At 42.3% G+C, this 18,926-nt stretch overlaps 1 protein-coding gene across 1 annotated transcript in view; it reads right to left on the bottom strand.

Moving 5' to 3' along the window:
* DCDC2 (doublecortin domain containing 2) overlaps window positions 1-17,478 on the bottom strand; it is a 140,881-nt gene extending 123,403 nt beyond the window's left edge. Inside the window, exons 1-2 of the mRNA XM_061146189.1 lie at window positions 17,000-17,478; window positions 12,579-12,633 (exon numbers count right to left, since the gene is read on the bottom strand). Coding sequence (XP_061002172.1) covers window positions 12,579-12,633; window positions 17,000-17,292 — 348 coding nt within the window. The 5' untranslated portion in view covers window positions 17,293-17,478. The remainder of the gene's footprint in view (window positions 1-12,578; window positions 12,634-16,999) is intronic.
* Between the last annotated feature and the right edge of the window lie 1,448 nt (window positions 17,479-18,926).

Raw genomic sequence — 18,926 nt, 5'->3', positions numbered from 1 at the left:
CATAAATCAATGGTCAGAACTTTTCTGATGAAAAAAATCTGTGATATTAATTTTTTTATTATCAAAAAGTGAGAGCTGGGACTTCCTGGTGGTCCAGTGGTTAAGACTCTGGGCTTCCAATCCCAGGGAGCAGGGGTTCAAGCCCTGGTTGGGGAACTGCCATTTGGTGAGGTCAAAAATAAAAAAATAAAAGCCAATTCCAAGTTTAAAAAAAAAAAAAGTGAGAGCCATAACTTTGTGATTAGTGTCATTCCATTGAGCTCCATACCCTCCCACATGCAAGGAGGACTAAAATAACAGCAGAGACATAGAGCAACTCATTGCCAGACTCCCCTTCTCCAGACTCCACAAACAAAGCCTTCTTCTATTAACATAATCTTTTAGGATCGTTTAGATGGAGTAGAAAGACTGCCATTATGATTTTATAATTCTGTCTATATACTCAGAGTAATCCCATGGGGCCTGGGACACAAGCTAAACTGACATTGGTACAGATAACAATACAGACATAAACAAGACTGCCTTTCTAGGATAAATTCATTTATAATAAGCATTGGACATATTCTCTTGACACCAAATTTGATGCACACAACTCCACTAACTTGACACCATAAACCAGAGAAAAAGAAATTCCTAATCAGGCAACTATAATATGAATATGGTTCTATACAAGCAAGTGAATTAGGAAAACAGAAGAGAGGAAGAAAGTTTAGGAATAAATAAGAGTTTATAAGTAAAAATGCTGAAAACCCCCAGTGACAAATCACATTGCCTGTACTTCATTATACACATATCTGTGTATGCATGTTTAGATAATAGGCAAGAAGAGCAGACAATGTTAATATTATTGATAAAATAATTGAAGTAGGATTAACACAAGGGAATAGCAACCTGATTAGAAGTGCCAGCTAGAGGAAAGTTAATTCAATCCAATTTCCATATACTATTTGACTAATTTAAATATTAGCCAATTGATAGTTCATGAGAAATCAGCTACATTTGCAAAGGTCATACAAAAAATCTCTTTGCTATGGTAAATATATATATATATATAATTTTTAATTTGATACTGAAAATCATTTTTTTAAAAAATTCATTTGTGGGAGATCCCATGCAAGCTAACACAAAACTCACAGTACTGGAAATTGAGTTATCTGTTCAGTTCTAGAAAAACAAGCTGTGACTATGGCATTTTATCAATCAGCATGTAATTTACAAAACACAGCTTGGGTAACATTGGATGACTCCTTTCATAAATATTGCTAAAAGTTGGCTGCCTGGTTACATTACATTATATAATTTGAAATAGCAAAGCTAGGTATGGAGGTTCATAAATCTTTGAAACTCAAAAATACTGCCAGAAAGGGAGGAAAAATACACAAAACATCAAGGACTGACTGCCACTAGAAATTTCCTAGAGAGAAAGGTCCCACGTTAAACATTAGATGTTGCAAATACACTGCGTCCATTTAGTTTTCACTCTCCCACAGGCCCTCACCATCTAGTTTTGGCCCCAGCTAACACGTGGACTGAAATCAACCTTCTTTCAACAAACCAAACATCCAAACTATGTAATCATGGGATGACATCTGAGCTGGCTCTGGCTGGCTGCTTTGGAGTCTTTCACAATAATAAATGGGAATTTTCATTGTTGACCAAGCTAGATACATCTTTATTCTTCATGTTGTAATCAACCAAATGCAAACAAATCACCCTAACTTTTAAAAAACTGCCTTATATCCTCCATCCATCCATTTTCAAGTACAGTGAAATATGCTTTATTGTGTACATAAAGATAAGACTATTAGCATCTTACCTGCGGGACACAGACCTTTCTAGTTGATCTCCAATATGGTGATAGATGTAAGCTAAATCTCACATATATTCTGACCTTTGCTTTAACCAATGGCAGACTTGAGGTGACAGCTGGATATCTGGGGGACATCTAGGGTCAAGAACCTAGTGGAATTGAGAGGGGACCATGGGGTCCGAGTTCCTGGCTTCATCAGCACAGTGTGCTCACCATGTTGCTCCACCAGGAAAGGTCCAAGGACTTATCGCTGCTCTGTGCTACTCTGGGTCTTTGAAACAAAGTTTCCACAAGTTAGGCATTTAAGATTAAACCCGGGACTTCCCTGGTGACACAGTGGATGAGAACCCGCCTGTCAATGCAGCGGACATGGGCTTGACCCCTGATCCAGGAAGATTCCACAAGCCTCAGAGCAACTAAGTCCACGCATCACAAGTACTGAGCCTGTGATCTAGAGCCCGGAAGCTGCAACTACCAAGCCCATATGCTGCAAATACTGAAGTCTGTGCGCCTAAGGACCGTACTCAACAAGAGAAGCCACTGCAATGACAAGCCTGTGCACCGCCAGGGAGAGGGTATCCTCCACTTCCCTAAACTAGAGAAAGCTTGCCCAGCAATGAAACCTGCTACTGCTGCTAAGTCGCTTCAGTTTGTGTCCGACTCTGTGCGACCCCACAGACAGCAGCCCACCAGGCTCCTCCATCCCTGGGATTCTCCAGGCAAGAACACTGGAGCGGGTTGCCATTTCCTTCTCCAAAGTATGCATGCATGCTAAGTCGTTTCAGTCATGTCCGACTCTGTGCAACCCCATAGACGGCAGCCCACCAGGCTCCTCCATCCCTGGGATTTTCCAGGCAAGAACACTGGAGTGGGTTGCCATTTCCTTCTCCAAAGTATGCATGCATGCTAAGTCGTTTCAGTCATGTCCGACTCTGTGCAACCCCACAGACAACAGCTAACCAGGCTCCTCCGTCCACAGGACTCTCTAGGCAAGAATACTGGAGTGGGTTGCCATTTCCTAGCACAGCCAAAAATAAATTAATTTTTTAAAAAGAAGATTAAACACACACACACACACACACACACACACATACAAATCTGTTCTGAATTAAAGAGAAATATAATTTAAACTGACAAGTTTCTATATCCTAATCAAAAACAGAGGCATCACCATAGGTGACCTTAAATGCTTAGCTTCTTATGACCGATTCCTCTGAGTTGCACTTCCTATATTCCTTTAACACATCACTCTCTTGGGTTTTCTTCTCTGGATGTACCATGTGTGGAAGAAAATGGAAACTTCTTTGGATGGTTGTTATATCTGTCAGGATACCAGGCTAACTCTAGTTATAAACACAAAAACCACACTCCAAAACAGGAATCTTCTCCAAACCCTCTACTCCCATGGTGTGGCTTCAGATTTTCTTGCTTTTTAAAAATTGACTGAAAGCGCCAGCAAATCACAGCACCACCTGCTTATTGACCCCAAAGAACTCTCTGAAACTTGAGAGATCATGACAGAAGGTGACAATTTGAATTTTATCCATAAGGGAGTATGACAACTTGGGCTTCCCAGGAAGACTCTTAATAACCACCTGCCCCACCAAACCTTAGGTGAGAGGGCAGCCTTGGTTCACCCCTGTCATCTTGGTATACAACTGAAATGTGCCGGCCAAAGGAAAGAATGGGTTTATATTTTAAAATAGATGAAAAAGAGACAAGACACCTTCTCTCAATAAATGTCTACTAATCTTTACCAATTTTTCAACATCTTTCTTTCAATCTGACCGAAATTCTTCAAACTTCACACCACAGCTTAATTTTGTCCCCCCCCCCTTTTTTGGGGGTACCCAGCTGTGATGGAAAAGATCTAGTCACCACATTCTTCATAAGCATTGAAGCTAATTATGAATTAGGTCTAAATAAATAGCTGTCTTTCTTCGGATTAACAACTGCTAGTATTACTTTTCCACGCTTCTATACATTTTCAAAACTCTTTTCAAGTCTCTTCCAATGACAATTACCTTGTTGTCATTTCTGATTGGCACATCCTCAGTGTCTTAATGTGGCTAGAATCCAGCCCACTGCCTGGTATTCAGCAGGCTCTTAATAAATATTCTCAATGTGAAAGCATACCTGAGCAGCATTCAATAAATGGTTGAGCACAATTTGTCTTCCTTGGCTATACTTGCTATTTGGTTACATTTTCTTATTATTCCTACCACATGGAAATAATCATACTTCCATCATGAATTGTCCCTTTGACTCATGAGAAAATGCAATAAGCTCATTACAATTACTCTAAAGTATGAACCTAAGTATTGATTTTCTAGTAGGTGCATGGTATCCATCAATGAAAAGTTTGGTATACCTTGGCAGAACTTCAAATTATAATACATATGCCTAAAAATTCATCTTCTGTGTTTCCAAATCTCAGGCATCATAAGAACAAGAGGTTCTTCTCTGTTCCACGGGGGATGGTGTTGGTGTTGCCAAAAGGACTTTATCTTGGGGGCAAATGAAATGTCTTATTGAGAGTATTTCAAAACTTCGATTAAGCGATTTTTTTTTAAATAGTCACAATTAGCTAGCAATTTAACTATTTTATTAGATAAACTTTTCATATTTTTTCTTGAAAGGCTGATAATCATTTTACAAATGTTTTCTTGTTAAATGTCTGTCTTTGCTTAGAACAGCTTATTACTATAAATAAAAAATATAAACATGCTTTAATTTGTATGTCTTCCAATTTCATAGACATTCTAAATCATACCTAAATGCCAAGCAGAGAATGCAAGATATATGGAACAATCCCATGGCAAATGTTTAATGGAAAAATTAAGACCCCAGCCTCTAACTTTTAGTCAGAGCTGATTAGGGTTACTAATGGATATTTTTCATTAGATTAATATTTTCTAGGTTGACACAAACACTTCTGTTTCTTCTTCTTATTCCCCCCGTCCCCTCCCCCCACACACAGTTCAATACCAAGAAAAAAGACAGGAAAGTGTGAAAGAAAAATGAAATATGTCAGTTGTTCTTTAACAGAAAATTCTGTCTTCCTAGAGTCTTGGCAAGGTCATAGTCACCTTGGAATCACCATGACCACTGATGTGAACTGGCTGTCCTTAAAAGAATACTTCTTACTCTGCAGTTACATTAGAGACATGGGGGAAGATGTAAAATAAAAGATTGGAAAGGGGCTTCAATTACTGTTGGAGGAACTCACAAAAGTGGGTTTCATTTTCTTTGATGTTTTGATAAATTAGTAAACTTGACAAACATAATCTGGAAATCTTTCCCCAAGTTAAAGAGAGAAACATTTAGGAGTTTAACTATTTCATAGTCCCCTCTTTGAACCCAGAATTCCCAGGCTAAAGATTAGTGAGTTAAACCACAGAGTCCCAAGCTTTCCCACAGTAAGGTTAATAATTACACTTGATTTGATGTCTAGAAACCCATTCCCAACCCAAAGCCTTTAAGTAGCAAACTTCATAGTATGTTTTATTGGAAATGATGCCTAATGATTAAATTGAAATGTGAAGTTTTAATAATGATATTCAAAATCTTAAAGACATTCACTGGAGTGACTGACCCGAAGGACAACACATGCTCCCACAAACTTTCCAGACCAGGTCAAGTTTTGAGGTTTCAAAACCTCACTTCCTTTGTTTCCTCCTCTCCAAGTTTCTTCTGCAGCATTCCCCTCCACAAAGAAGAAAAAATTCTCCATAGATGAAACTCTAACATGAAAGAAGGGTATTCAAGAGGATCCAATAGGATGCTTACTCGAAGAGGAAGCTTCCACTCCTTGAGAAGACATTCATTAGGGTCTTCGGATCTTAATCTGAAGATTTCTGCTTAAGACAGCAGTTCTCCCAACTGCTGAGAGCACACTTCATCATGGATGGGTCACTTTGAAGATGGTGAGACCTGACCAGCTCTCTCTGCTAGCTGTCACTGCACTTATGACTGGCTGTCCACTAGCAAGTGAGGAGGAGCAGGCAAATGGAGAAGAAAACCAAACAGAGCCCTGATTTTCCTTCAAAAACTGTCTAGCCCTTAAAATGTGGGGTTATATGCGCTAAAGAAATCCACAAGTTCTGCAGCCAAGATCAACGCTAGTAGAGTTAAAAGTAAGGCATGACAAGCAAGGACGGCTAAAGAGCAGTCAACTCCATGAGGACAGGGGCCACGTTATTTGGTTCTCGGGTGACAAACACATAGTCACCTGGCACATAGCAGGCTCACAATAAATCCTTGTTAAGTGAATGGCATTCATTCAATACAGTTTCAAAGTATACTAGAGACAATAAATGTATACCAGAGACATTAAAGGAGAAGAAAATGGCAACCCATGCCAGTATTTTTGCCTGGAGAATTCCATGGATAGAGGAGCCTGGCAGGCTACAATCACGACTGAGCACATACACAGCAGATTCTAAGAGGCAATAAATACACAAAGGTTTAACTATAACTAACTTTATCCCTAAAAAGCTAGATAGTGGCCATGAAGTCTTGTAAGTTATTTGAGACACCCCACTCATACATGAAACACAGAATCAGCAGGCACACGAGGCAAACAGATACCTTGCTTAACTGTGATAAGGCATGTTCAAAGCTAAAGAGAACTGAAACTACTACCAGCCTGTTAGAGACGCCTGGTAGCTCAAACAGCAAAGAATCTGCCCACAATGTGGGAGACCTGAGTCTGATCCCTGTGTCAGGAAGATCTCTTGGAGAAGAAAATGGCAGCCCACTCCAGTATTCTTGCCTGGAGAATTCCATGGACACAGGAGCTTGGCGGGCTACAGTCCGTGGAGTCGCAAAGAGCCGGACACGACATGGCAGCGAACACACACACCAGCCTCTTAATGCTAGGTATTATACAGAATGAGCAGACCTCCCGGAGACTACACTCTAAGCGGCAGCTCAGATTGTATGCATGTGTTAAAGCCTCATCAGGTGAAGACTATCAGAAACAAGAACAAATCTGTAGTCGGACAAAATCAGATTTGTTGATTTGGTGGTGAGGGATGGCCCTTGGAGAAGTCACAGAAGGACACTTAGAAAGAAAAAGAAGGGAATCATCTCTCCTAAGGTTTGGGTTCTCATTGGAGGATTCCAAGGTGAGTCTAGAGGACTCACTTCTGGACTGTGGGCAGTTTAGAGGTGAAGTTACAAGTGGGGATTAATTAGGGGCTGTTATGAGGTGAGGACTGTTTAGAAATTTAAGATGCCCAGTAGGGAATTCCCTGGCAATCCAGCAGTTAGGACTCGCTGCTTTCACTGCTGTGGGTTCAACCCCAGCAACCCCCACTGACCAGGGTTCAACCCCTGGTCAAGGAACTAAGATCCTGCAAGCTGTGTGGCCTGGCCAAAAAATAAAGATGTCCAGTAAAATACGGATCAGTACAGCAAGTCTAGAGTGTCATCTGCAAGAATGCAGTAATCACAGGAAGGGAGGCCCTTGGGGCATCTTACAGCAACACCATGCCTGGAAGAAGCAGTGCTCTCTGTTAACTCTGGGCTTCCCTGGGAGCTCAGCTGGTAAAGAATCTGCCTGCAAGATTCTCTGGTGAAGGGATAGGCTAGCCACTCCAGTACTCTTGGGCTTCCTTAGTGGCTCAGACGATAAAGAATCCACCTGCAATGCAGGAGACCTGGGTTTGATCCCTGGGTTGAGAAGATCCCCTGGAGGAGGGCATGGCAACCCACTCCAGGATTCTTGCCTGGAGAATCCCATGGACCGAGGAGTCTGGAGGGCTATAGTGCAGGCAGCTGACCTGCTGTGTGTCTGTCCTCCGAGCCTGACTCATGGCAAGGCTGCCTTTGTTGCTTTTCTATCCAGTTGATTTTCACTATTTCTATCAGAGAGACGGGCTTTGATCCCTATACAGATATAAATCTTAAATTATCCTCCTTAATCAAGGAGGAGAAAGGGACATTCTCAAAACCTTAAGCTAAGAGAAGTGGGCCAAAAATGAGATATTTGAAACCACTTCAAAACTGGCTAACACATAAACCAATGGATTATGAATTATGTAAACCCATCTACCCTTTTTAAGTCCTCTAAACATCCTTCCAGCCCAGCACATGTGCCCTCAATAATAACAGCTGATTTACTTCCCTGTCTCATCCTCTAGACTCCAAACTCCTGAAAGTATTCATTTTACACCTGGGGGAGTCACAGCTCCTAGCACATCCTAAGTGCTCTGCATGCTGTCTGCTTGTCTCCTCTGTAGAGAATGTGTTTCAGGGCCTCCTACACAGTGAAACAGATTTTGGACCCTAAATAACTATTGAAGAATGTCATCATCTAAAGGATTCGCTACATGGATGTCATCATCTAAAGGATTCGCTACATGGAGGCAACATGGCAGCATCTGCAGCTCCCAGTCAAAGAAGGAAGCTTTCCTTTGATGAGTTCACGGATGACTTTGTTGCCACCCGATAGTTGAAAGCACTGGAAATAAACAGTTGAACACAAACAGGGTTGGACGCCTGAATCGCTTAGTACGCAGTACTGGAAATGTTCATATATCTGTCTGTTCAGCAAAACTGTAAATTTCTTGGACGTAAGAGGTTATGTATGTCCTGTTAATCTTGCTCCCCCGCCCTCTGCCTACCACGCGGCACAGTATGGAAATGCGATCACATGAAAGCTAAGTGGATAAAGTAGAAAAACAAGAACCTCCTTCAGTTAAGGCAAAAGGGTAAAAGGACAATGTGGGCTGGTAAGGAAGAGGAAAGGTGTCCACATGCAGGCCAGAGGCTCCAGGGCAGGAGGTCGGAGGGCTCCGCAGACTGCTTGCTTCCCTGACAGAGGCAAGGGTGAAGCTGGAACATGCAAGCATAGAACGAGATCTAAAACCGGGCAGAGAGCAGAGGGGAAAGGAAGCCCGAGGATTGGGAGGACATAAATAAAGCGATGAACACCAAGGTCAGAAGATAAGAAAGGTCTTCATTAAAACCACGGATACAGGGAAAGTGGGAAGAAAGATGAAAATACAGCTCAACACAATGACAGGGGAATAGAGTCAGGAGTCCAAGGAGAGTCTAGAAGATCTCTTGAGCTGGCTGTTAGTAAAAGCAACAGCTGTCTGTAGAGGGGAAAGGAAAGGACATTGGCTCAGAACCCACAGCGCTGCCCAACTCTGGAGCAGGTGCAAACCACCAGCCACCTTTTTGTTTTTCCTTTTTCCCATCTCCTTTTCTTCTCCATCCATCCTCCTGCTTTCTCTTCTTTCCTCCTGCTACTAAAAGTGTTGGCCAAATAAGACCACATATTTCTTTCAGGTTAGTGGAATGGATCCATTAGAGTTCTGCCTTTTTCTGTCCCGACGACATGGGTACAGAGAAGGACTAGATGTCCTTCTAGTGTCTTTTCAACAATGAGCCTCATGGAACAGAAAAGTAATGGTGGTTTCTGCCACCAAGGACATCAATGACATCAAGGTGGCATGTCTCACTTCGTGACTTGCAGTCAGCAAGTGGATACCATTGCGTCTAAATTATTAACCATCTAACGAACAACCAAATCGTATTATGGACTCTGGTGTTCTGGGAGGAGGGGAGGAATGCTACTGACTCCTAGCACCCATTGGCCGGGTTTTCTTCCACATGTGAAAATCTAGCCACCACAGCTGGGACCCAAGGCCACACATTCTACAAAACTGTGAAGGTCCTTCTACTATAACATGTTGTTGTTATTGTTCTTGTAGTTGTTGTTTAGTTACTAAGTTGAGTCTGACTCTTTTGCGACCCCATAGACTGTAGCCCACCAGGCTCCTCCGTCCATGGGATTCTCCAGGCAAGAATACTGGAGTGGGTTGCCATTTCCTCCTCCAGGGGATCTTCCCGACCCAGGGATAGTACCTGCATCTCCTGTATTGGCAGGTGGATTCTTTACCACTGAACCACCTGGAAAGCACTGAGAAGAACTAAAATTAATATGTTTTAAGCAGTTAGAAAAATGGAATCATCTACCTTAATGCCATGACTTTTATCATGCAGCCTCAACACGAAAACTTAAACAATATGAAACACGTCAGATTTGAGGGAAATGCCCCCAGTTTTGATGAGTAAGTAGTTTTACTCACTCTTCATGTTGAAACATCTTTGAATAAACATTGTTTGTGCTACTACTGCACTGAAATTTCTTCCCTGAAACAACTCTAAACTCTCCAATTCCATGTATTCATGTTCTCACTTCAAAGTTATCTCTGAGTCCCTCTCTGCGATTGAAGATGTGTTGCTGCTGCTAAGTCGCTTCAGTCGTGTCCGACTCTGTGCGACCCCATAGACGGCAGCCCACCAGGCTCCCCCGTCCCTGGGATTCTCCAGGCAAGAACACTGGAGTGGGTTGCCATTTCCTTCTCCAAAGCATGAAAGTGAAAAGTGAAAGTAAAGTCGCTCAGTCATGTCCGACTCTTGGCAACCTCATGGACTGCAGCCTACCAGGCTCCTCTGTCCATGGGATTTTCCAGGCAAGAGTAGTGGAGTGGGGTGAAGATGTGTTACCTTACTCCAAAGAATGGTGGTTATCAACAGGTTTTTAACAGGTGTGCTCACCTTTCTCAGTAGACACAAATGTCGAAAGGAAAGCACCACCTTAGATAGAGAAAATAGAATCTATACTTGTGAAAGGCCAGATTCTGTCAAGTTTGTTCTCAGAATTTGAACCTAGATCATCCCCTAACTCATAAACTTGTTGAACTCTATAAGTTTGATGGCAAATCACCTGCAGAAAAAAAGAGAGGTATTTCTGCCCAGTAAGAATTTCACAGACTAAAGTGAGGTTCTCACTGCAGCCCATGAAAGCTTCTCTGACTTGTGCTCCACCTAAAACAGCTGCAATAAGGCTGCAGAACCAACAGTGAAAATGAGATCTCTATTGGGAAATGCATTCAGCATCCCCATTTTGGATGCCAAGAACCCCAAACTCTCCCTTTCTGACAATGAAAGCAGGGGTACCTTTGCTCGAAGCAGGCTTTGAGTGTGGTCATGGTGTGGACATTGGGGATGAGGGTCTCTGTGAAGATCAAGACTGGAAATGCATAGAACTTCCCTAGTGATCCAGTGCTTAAGACTCCGAGCTTCCACTTCAGGAGCACAGGTTTCATCCTTTGTGGGAAACTAAGATCTGGCTTGCCAAGCAAAGGTGAGGCCAAAAAAAAAGAGTAGAAATGCAAAGTGAGGGAAGTGAAAACACTGTTCAGACTGGGAGAAAAGACTGTGCAAATGGCTCAGTCATGTCCAACTCTTTGCGACCCTATGGACTATACAGTCCATGGAATTCTCCAGGCCAGAATACTGGAGTGGGTAGCCTTTCCCTTCTCCAGGGGATCTTCCCAACCCAGGGATTGAACACAGGTCTCTCACATTGCAGGCGGATTCTTTACCAGCTGAGCCACAAGGGAAGCAATGATTGGGGGGAGGAAACAAAAGAGGGAGAGTGGGGCTTGGGTAGGTGAGGGAAAGTGCTGAAGGTCACAGTTTCTCACCTCTTCCTCCCAACTCCTTTGCATCCTCAAAATGTCTCTTTTTCGGCTCCCCTTTGCAAGACTGTGTGGGTAAGGATGGAGAAGTGAAAGACTCCACATATCCCACGAAGTTAGAGGAAATAAGAAGCGGGGGGGGGGGGGGGGGGGTGTATCACTAGTAAGAAGTAAAGTGGGAGAGATGTAGTGTTCCAGAACAGGGAGAGATGCTAACATCTAGTTGGAGACAAGAGGTGGGTTTGTCACCTGTAACATGTGTATTCATAAATCAAAACCTTGTCTGTGTAGCCTGGGCACTGGCCCAAAGAGAAATCAATAGTTACTGCTCCAAAGTGGAAGAACAATTACCAAATAATAAATCAACTATAGAGTCCTTGTGAATGCTTCTTCTGTTAAGGTTAATATTTTTTTAAGTATATTCCCAACTTTTTTTGCACACCTCTTGCAATTTGCCAGGCATAATGTCTTCATCAAAGGCACCAGAATCCAGAATATACACTCCTACTTTTTTAGGAATTCACACATTTTAAATTCTATTGCAGAAAGTCAGCTTTAGTCACAAACCTCAAGCAAGGTGACTTCCTTCAACCAGTTGTGTGGCCTTCAAAAAAAATTATATCCAGAACTAATTTCCTAATGTCTTTTTTTACTACTTGCTATAGATTTTAACCATTGGTCATTCTCTACCAGCAACACAAGTACCGCCTGAAAATTTTCTGTTTTTGTCTAATTTAAGCTATAAATCTTATCACGTTCATGTTCAACCTTTCACACATTATGTCAGCTTCTCACACATTGGGTCAACTTATTTCACACATTGAAAATCAAAAGTACAAACAACATTAATTGTTTAAACGATGTCTGGGATCACCACCTCTTCTCGCAAATTATTTAAATAATGAATTTAACCTCATGTTATTAAAAATACTGCACAATTAAAATATTTTCCTCTGTGTTTTTTTCTAGAGAGACCTATATGATCCTGCTGGGCATAAACACAGTATAAGAGGAAATGGAGAGAATACACAGCTAGAAAATGGAAGAATAAGGGTATGTTGTATCTTGTCCTATACGTCTGAGGACAACTACTCAGCCTGTTTGTTTCCACTAATGATCCAAAGGAATGGTCATCTTTGCCTTAAAACATGTAATGTCCTATTTATACACATTAGACAATTCATCTCTTATGATCAGAATGCCATCCGAATCTCTACGACAACAGCGTGAGAAACGCAAAGTGGCACTGTTACTATTATTTGCATTACCTCTGTACTCACAGCTTCCATTGGTCTTTTCTTGATTTCTCCTATGTCCAAGTAACTAGGGGGAATAAAAAGAATAAGGGTTCTTTTCATTACTTTTGAATCAGTTGTGTAAATTTCTTTTTAAAAATTATTAAAAAAAAAAAACAAAGCAAGCCATAGGAAATGCTTAAGCCAAAAGCAAAAAAAGTCAACAGCTACTAATTTAAAGCCGTAAGAGTCACAGAACAGCTTTCGGAGCTGACACATGTCTACTCTACACCTGAATGAAATTGAAGCCTTAGAGATACATAGTTCTATTGTGGAACATTTTTCCCCACAATGGCTAGCTACTTACTGCATATACATTATTTCTCATTTTTATATCAATTTCAATACAGAGCAGTTTGTGTATAAAGCTCCTTAATGGTTCTATGAATCACTGACTTTAGGCCAAAGAGAGTTGTACAGACGCCATGCATTAAAGTAACAACTGTGAAAGGCTGAGAAAGCTTTTTCCCTAGGAGAGCACTTTAATGATCCAGAAATGTTCAGCCATGTGGGATGGTTTAGGCTCTGGTTCAGCTAAGAGACAGATGGGTGAACTAGTTAACCTCTGGAGACCCCTATTATTCCATTACTATCTGCTATATACATTAACTACTGATCATTCTTTAGCTATAGCGTAAGCACAACCTAAAAACTTTATACCTTTGTCAACTTTCAAGCTACATATCCATCACTGTGATTTGGTCCCCTTGTGCTTCATACACAGAAGGTGCTAAATAAATATTTTAATATTAAAAATAAATGTAAATCTAGCATTTAATTTACAACCATAGAAAGATACACTCTCTACTTCAACTACCATAATTGCTGAGATGCCCCCAAAAAACTTATATCAGAATTAATTTTGGCTATGTTTTATTTTGTTGTTTTTTGGATAGAATGCTTCAGTCAATCATGCCTCTAGAAATTATCATCTATTTCCCTTACATAAACAGTTATTACTTGCATAAGACAGTGCAAATTCTCCCTCTGTTTAGCCTATAATGGGTCTTTTGGAAATCCTCAGGGACTGGTTTCTGACAAAATTACAACACATTCTAACTGTCATGTGTGGGAAAGTCATCTCAGATCCACCAGATTAATGCAGTAGGATCAACTTCCCAAAATGCATAAGGAAAACTTTGGGGAAAGTAACAATCTCTAGATGTCTCTTCTAGAGAATAAATAGTTTGATAGCTACCTGAAGTTTAATCATGGTTTCAAAAATTTTAGAAGAAATATGAGTAAAAGATATTCAAGAAGAAAGTTGATCATTTTCATTTGAAAAATATTTTCCACCATTGCTATCTTCCCCAGCATCATTCAGGGTCTACCTGACATGAATTACCCTCAATATGTTTGGATTTTCCTTTGTTCTGCCGGTTTTCTAATTTTTAATATAAACTGAAAACTGCTAGTTGTATATTCAACAAATATATTCAGCATTTAAATCTTCCTGGCTTCTATCATTATAACCATAGATACTACCACTTTAACATAAATAAATAAACTATTCATCTGTCAGCATGGAAAACAAACCATGGACACTGTTATAACAAACCTGGGGTTTTTGTGTGTGAGTGAAAAGCAAAAGCAGCCATGTAAATCTCTTATTTTATATATATATATATGTGCGTGTGTGTGTGTGTGTGTGTGTGTGTGTGTGTATAAAGAATGATTTGAAATGCACTTTCTATTTGGTTTGAAACTGTACCTGTTTTTATCTTTTGAGTGGGTAATGCTAAATAAACAAAAGATAATATGAATTATTATTAAAGTGAGCCTGGAATTTTGAGCTGTTAATAGATTCTGAAGCAGGTTCCCATCCCCATGAAATTGCTTTATATGAAAGTTATTTAACTTTAAAAATTAATGAAGTATATGATGAAAGGGACTGGACACGGAGATGCTTTGCATTCATATGACACTTTGGTGCTTATAAAACACCTTCACATCCATAGCATTTATTTTCTACAATAACCCTGCGAGGTAGGAATGGCTATGTTCCTTTTCTGTGTTAGGAAACTGATAACTCACAAGGATTATTAACTGAAATGCACAAGGATGCAGAGCTAATAAACAGCTCAGTCTCAAGTCTCCTGATTCTCAGTTTTAAGTTCTAAGTTTCTTTGAAGCACAGTTTCATTTAGTGCTTTCCTAAGAAAGTTAGACAAAGCATACTAAAGGAGGTTTCAGAGAAGGGAAATTAAAACCAAATACATCCCTCACCTCCCATAAAAAGAATATCTGGCATAACAAAAATCAGAACACTTAGAACTCAACCTAAACAAACACATAAGGAAGTATATTACACAAATTTGGTGATATTTAGGGAAATAGTTCTATATAGTTAAAACCAGAATTCACAAGCACAGATTTTATGGTAAAGATTTTTTGGCCATCCTGAGGCCCAAGGTGAATTTTAATTAAAATACATTAAAAACTATGGGGGGGTTAACTACAGAGTTATCATATAATCCAGCAATTCCACTTCTAGGTATATACCCAAGAGAAATGAAAACTTATGCACAATTGTTCATAGCAGAGTTATTCATAATAGCCAAAAGTGAAACAACCAAATATCCATCAACTGATTCAAGGATAACAAAATGTGCTATAGCCATATTACAGAATATTATTCAGTCATGAAAATAAGGAAGTACTGATACATACTACAGCATGATGGGCCTTTAAAACATGATACTAAGTGAAGGAAGACAGAAACACACAAAGTCACATGACTTTTACAGGCAGACCTTGCTTCATTGCACTTAACCAATATTGTGTTTTTCTACGAACTGAATCAGGTTTGTGGCCACCCTGAATAAAGCGAGCCTATCAGTGCCATTTTTCCAATAACATTTGCTCAATTCAGGTCTCTGTGTCACATTCTGGTAACTTTCACAATATTACACACTTGTCATATTAGTGTATTTGTTATGGTGATCTGTGATCAGCGATCTTTGATGTTACTACTATGACCTGCTAAAAGCTCAGATAATGGTTAGCATTTTTTTGCAATAAAATATTTTTTAAATGAGGCATGTACTTTTTTTGGATATAATGCACACATAACAGACTGCAGTATAGTTTAAACACAACTTTTATATATACTGGTAAACCAAAAAACTCCTGTGACTGGCTGTATTGCAATACTGACTTTACTGCAGTGGTCTGAAATAGAACATGCAATATCTCCAAGGTCTGTCTGTATATAAAATGCCCAGGATAGACAAATCCATAGAGACAGAGAAACTAACCACTACTGATCTGTGGTTACCAGAGGAAGGGGAGAAGGGGAAATTGGGAAGGTACAGGGTTTCTTCAGGGAGTGATGGAGATGTTCTAACATTAGTTGGTGGTGATGGCTGCAAAACTCTATGAATATACTAAAACCACTGTGGTTGATGTTATGTGAAATCTACCTCAGTAAAACTTGAAAAAAAAAAAACAAGGAATATTAAAGTCTACCTGTCCCCTAGTACCCACCCCCATGAGGAATAATTTTTCTCAACCCCCATATAATTTTACTTTTCTAACTGCACTCACCCCTTTGTACTTTGCATTAAAATTACTGGTGTGCACATAGTCTATCTCCTGTTAGATTGTGACCTCCAAAAGAACAAGCTGTGTCTTATCTCTTTTCCCTTCACAGACCAAAGGCACAGTTTGCCAATGCACTGAACACCCACAATAAGTGAGCTCCCAGCCAGGAACTGGGGACAGGCATCACGAACGAGCCCTGTCCTTCAAGATTTAACCATCAGCCATCCGTGACAGGCTTGCAGACAAATACAGTAAGCCAGTAAACTTTTCCAAGCATCAAGGCAATGGCCTTAATGTGCAGTTGGTGGGAGGAGGGGGGGGGGGGGTCACACAAAGTGGGGCGTGGTCAGTTCTACTCGGAATGGAAATCTAAAGAATTTCCACAGTGAGGAGAACACGCAGAGAGCACTTTCTCCACTGGTGACATTTCAGTATCCAGTTTTTCCGAGTCATTTTTAAGAAATCATTATTTCAACTAAATCGATAGATTCCCACACTGTAAATCAACTATACTCCAATCAAAATTAAAAATAAAATGATAGGTCCCAAGAAAAAAGTATAAAGAGAAAAAGAACAGGAAATGTGAAATATCTAACATGACATTTGTGCTAGTCTTTCCAAATAGCTAGTCATTGAATACTTTTTTTTTTTTTTTTTTTTAAGATTCTCATCCATCATCACACCTTTAAAGTCTGTTCCTACTGCTCCCTAAGTGAGCTTTCTTCTCCAACCACGCTTTCAACCTCGAATGCAACTGCAGCAGGAGCTTTGAGGGTCATCAACTCGGACAGCCACCGCCCCTGAGCCCACCGCCCCCTGAAACGATGGGCGGCGGGGTGAGACGGACTCACTTGAGTTTCTTGAAGGCTTCCTGGCCTCCGGCCACGTAGTTGCCCCCGCTCTGGATCTGGTCTAGCTTCCAGACGCGGTGCCCGGTCCGCGGGGTGTAGATGTTCCGAACCGCTCCGAAGGGCGCCTGGACGCCGCCCGTCACCTCCTTGAGGAAGACGTCGAAGCTGGACACCTTCTTCTCGTGGAAGACGACGCGGCGGCCCGTGAAGAAGGGGTCCCCGTTGCGGTACACCAGCACGCTCTTCACGACCGGCTGCGACAGGTGCCCGGACCTGGCACTGGTGCGGCTCATCTTCCCCTCGGGACGCCCGCGCGGCTCGCTTCTCCGGGGGGAGGCACCGCGGCTGCCCCAGCGGCCTCACCGCACACGCGCGGCGCGGGGTCGCGTCCTGAAACAAACGCGAAACAGACAAGCCCACGGGCGACCGCGAAGCACCCGCGTGCGCCCGGCGTCCACCGGGCGGAGACCCTGCCGCTGCAGGACTCACCGGGCACGTTCAAGTAGTTCACCCGAGTCTGCACCACCAATCAGACCTGTGCGCGCGCACACCTGTTTCTCTCGCTACCGGCGGAATCAAGGTGTAACCACCTCTGCACCGGAGCTGCGGCAGGGGCGGGAAACAGGCAGACTGCGTGTGCCCGGGTGGGAGAGAGGTGGGAACACACAACACATGCACCAACTATATAATTATAAATAAGCTGAAACTTCTTTCCTGGCTCCCACTTCTCAATCTCCTGTTTGTTCCCGAAATCAAGTAATTAGGGTTTGCGCTGAAGCTGCCCAGCTTTTTCTTCGCTGGGAGATAAATGCCTAAAGTGCACTGAGAGAGGAGAGTCGAGCGTCCGAGACCCCTCGCCCCCGCCCCTCCCGCAGCCAAGACCTGCACCGCCCCCAGCGAAGCTCCCGTGGGCATCCTTTGAACACTGCGAACAGGAGCGCGCAATCAAGTCCCAAGGTGGGGTGGCGGGGAGGGGGGGGTCCCCGGGAGGCGCCCGCGGCCCGGGTACCTACCGACACAGGAGGGCGGGGACGGGGTGGGGGTGGAGCGGGGGCACGGCGCTGCGGCTCGGCTGGCACCGCGGTGAACTCGCCGGGGGCCGCGCCTCGCTCCTGCTGTTCCTCCCGCAGCCGTTGCCTCTGCGGGCCTCCCTCATCCCAGGGGGAACGGAGTTGTTATTTCCCGCCGTTTCCATAGTAACTGCAGCCCCGCGCAGGGAGCGGAGTCGGCGAAGTAGGCCTGGCGCGCTCGCGGAGCCCTTGGGCTTTGCCCCGGGCGTCCGGGAGAGACTCGAGAAAGTGAGCGTTTTAGGGGGAAGAAGGGGCAGCCCGGGTCGCAGTATCAAGTAGCCACTCTATAAACGGACGCCTGTTGGGTGCCTGGCGCTGCGCTAGAAGTTGGGGGATACAGCGGTGTAGAGAAAAACCTAGCTTTTTTGAGTCCCTACCCTGTGCGTGTGTAGTTTTATAGCAAGAAAAAGAACCTACATCCCATGGGGTTTGTGTAGATTGGATCCCTGTATGGGTAAGAGTCGGACACAACTGAGCACCTGAACTGAACTGGTGCGTTAAGAAGTGCCTGGGTTGTTAATTGATTATATTTCAATATAAAATAAAAGGCTTTTTCTTTTTTTTTTTAAAAAAAAAAAAAAGAAGTGCCTGGGACCGGGAGGCTGGGGGCTGGGGTGAGAACTTTGGGAAAGGGGTGCTTTGTCCAGGCTACTCTGGGACATATATATTGTGGAACAAGAAAATGTTCTTTAAAAAGGTGAAATCTTCCAGCCTGTCTCTGCCAATGTTCCCCTATTCCTCCTAAGACATCAGTACTATGTGTCACGTGCAAATACCATTACAGGCCATACCTAATTCATAATCTATGAATAAAAATTATGTTCATAAATAACTACCATTAATTGAACACTTACCAT

Source organism: Dama dama, chromosome 7 (genome assembly GCF_033118175.1).
Source record: "Dama dama isolate Ldn47 chromosome 7, ASM3311817v1, whole genome shotgun sequence".
NCBI lineage: Eukaryota > Metazoa > Chordata > Mammalia > Artiodactyla > Cervidae > Dama > Dama dama.
The sequence above is the reverse complement of the archived record's forward strand: the minus strand, read 5'-3'. Positions and strand labels throughout refer to the sequence as shown.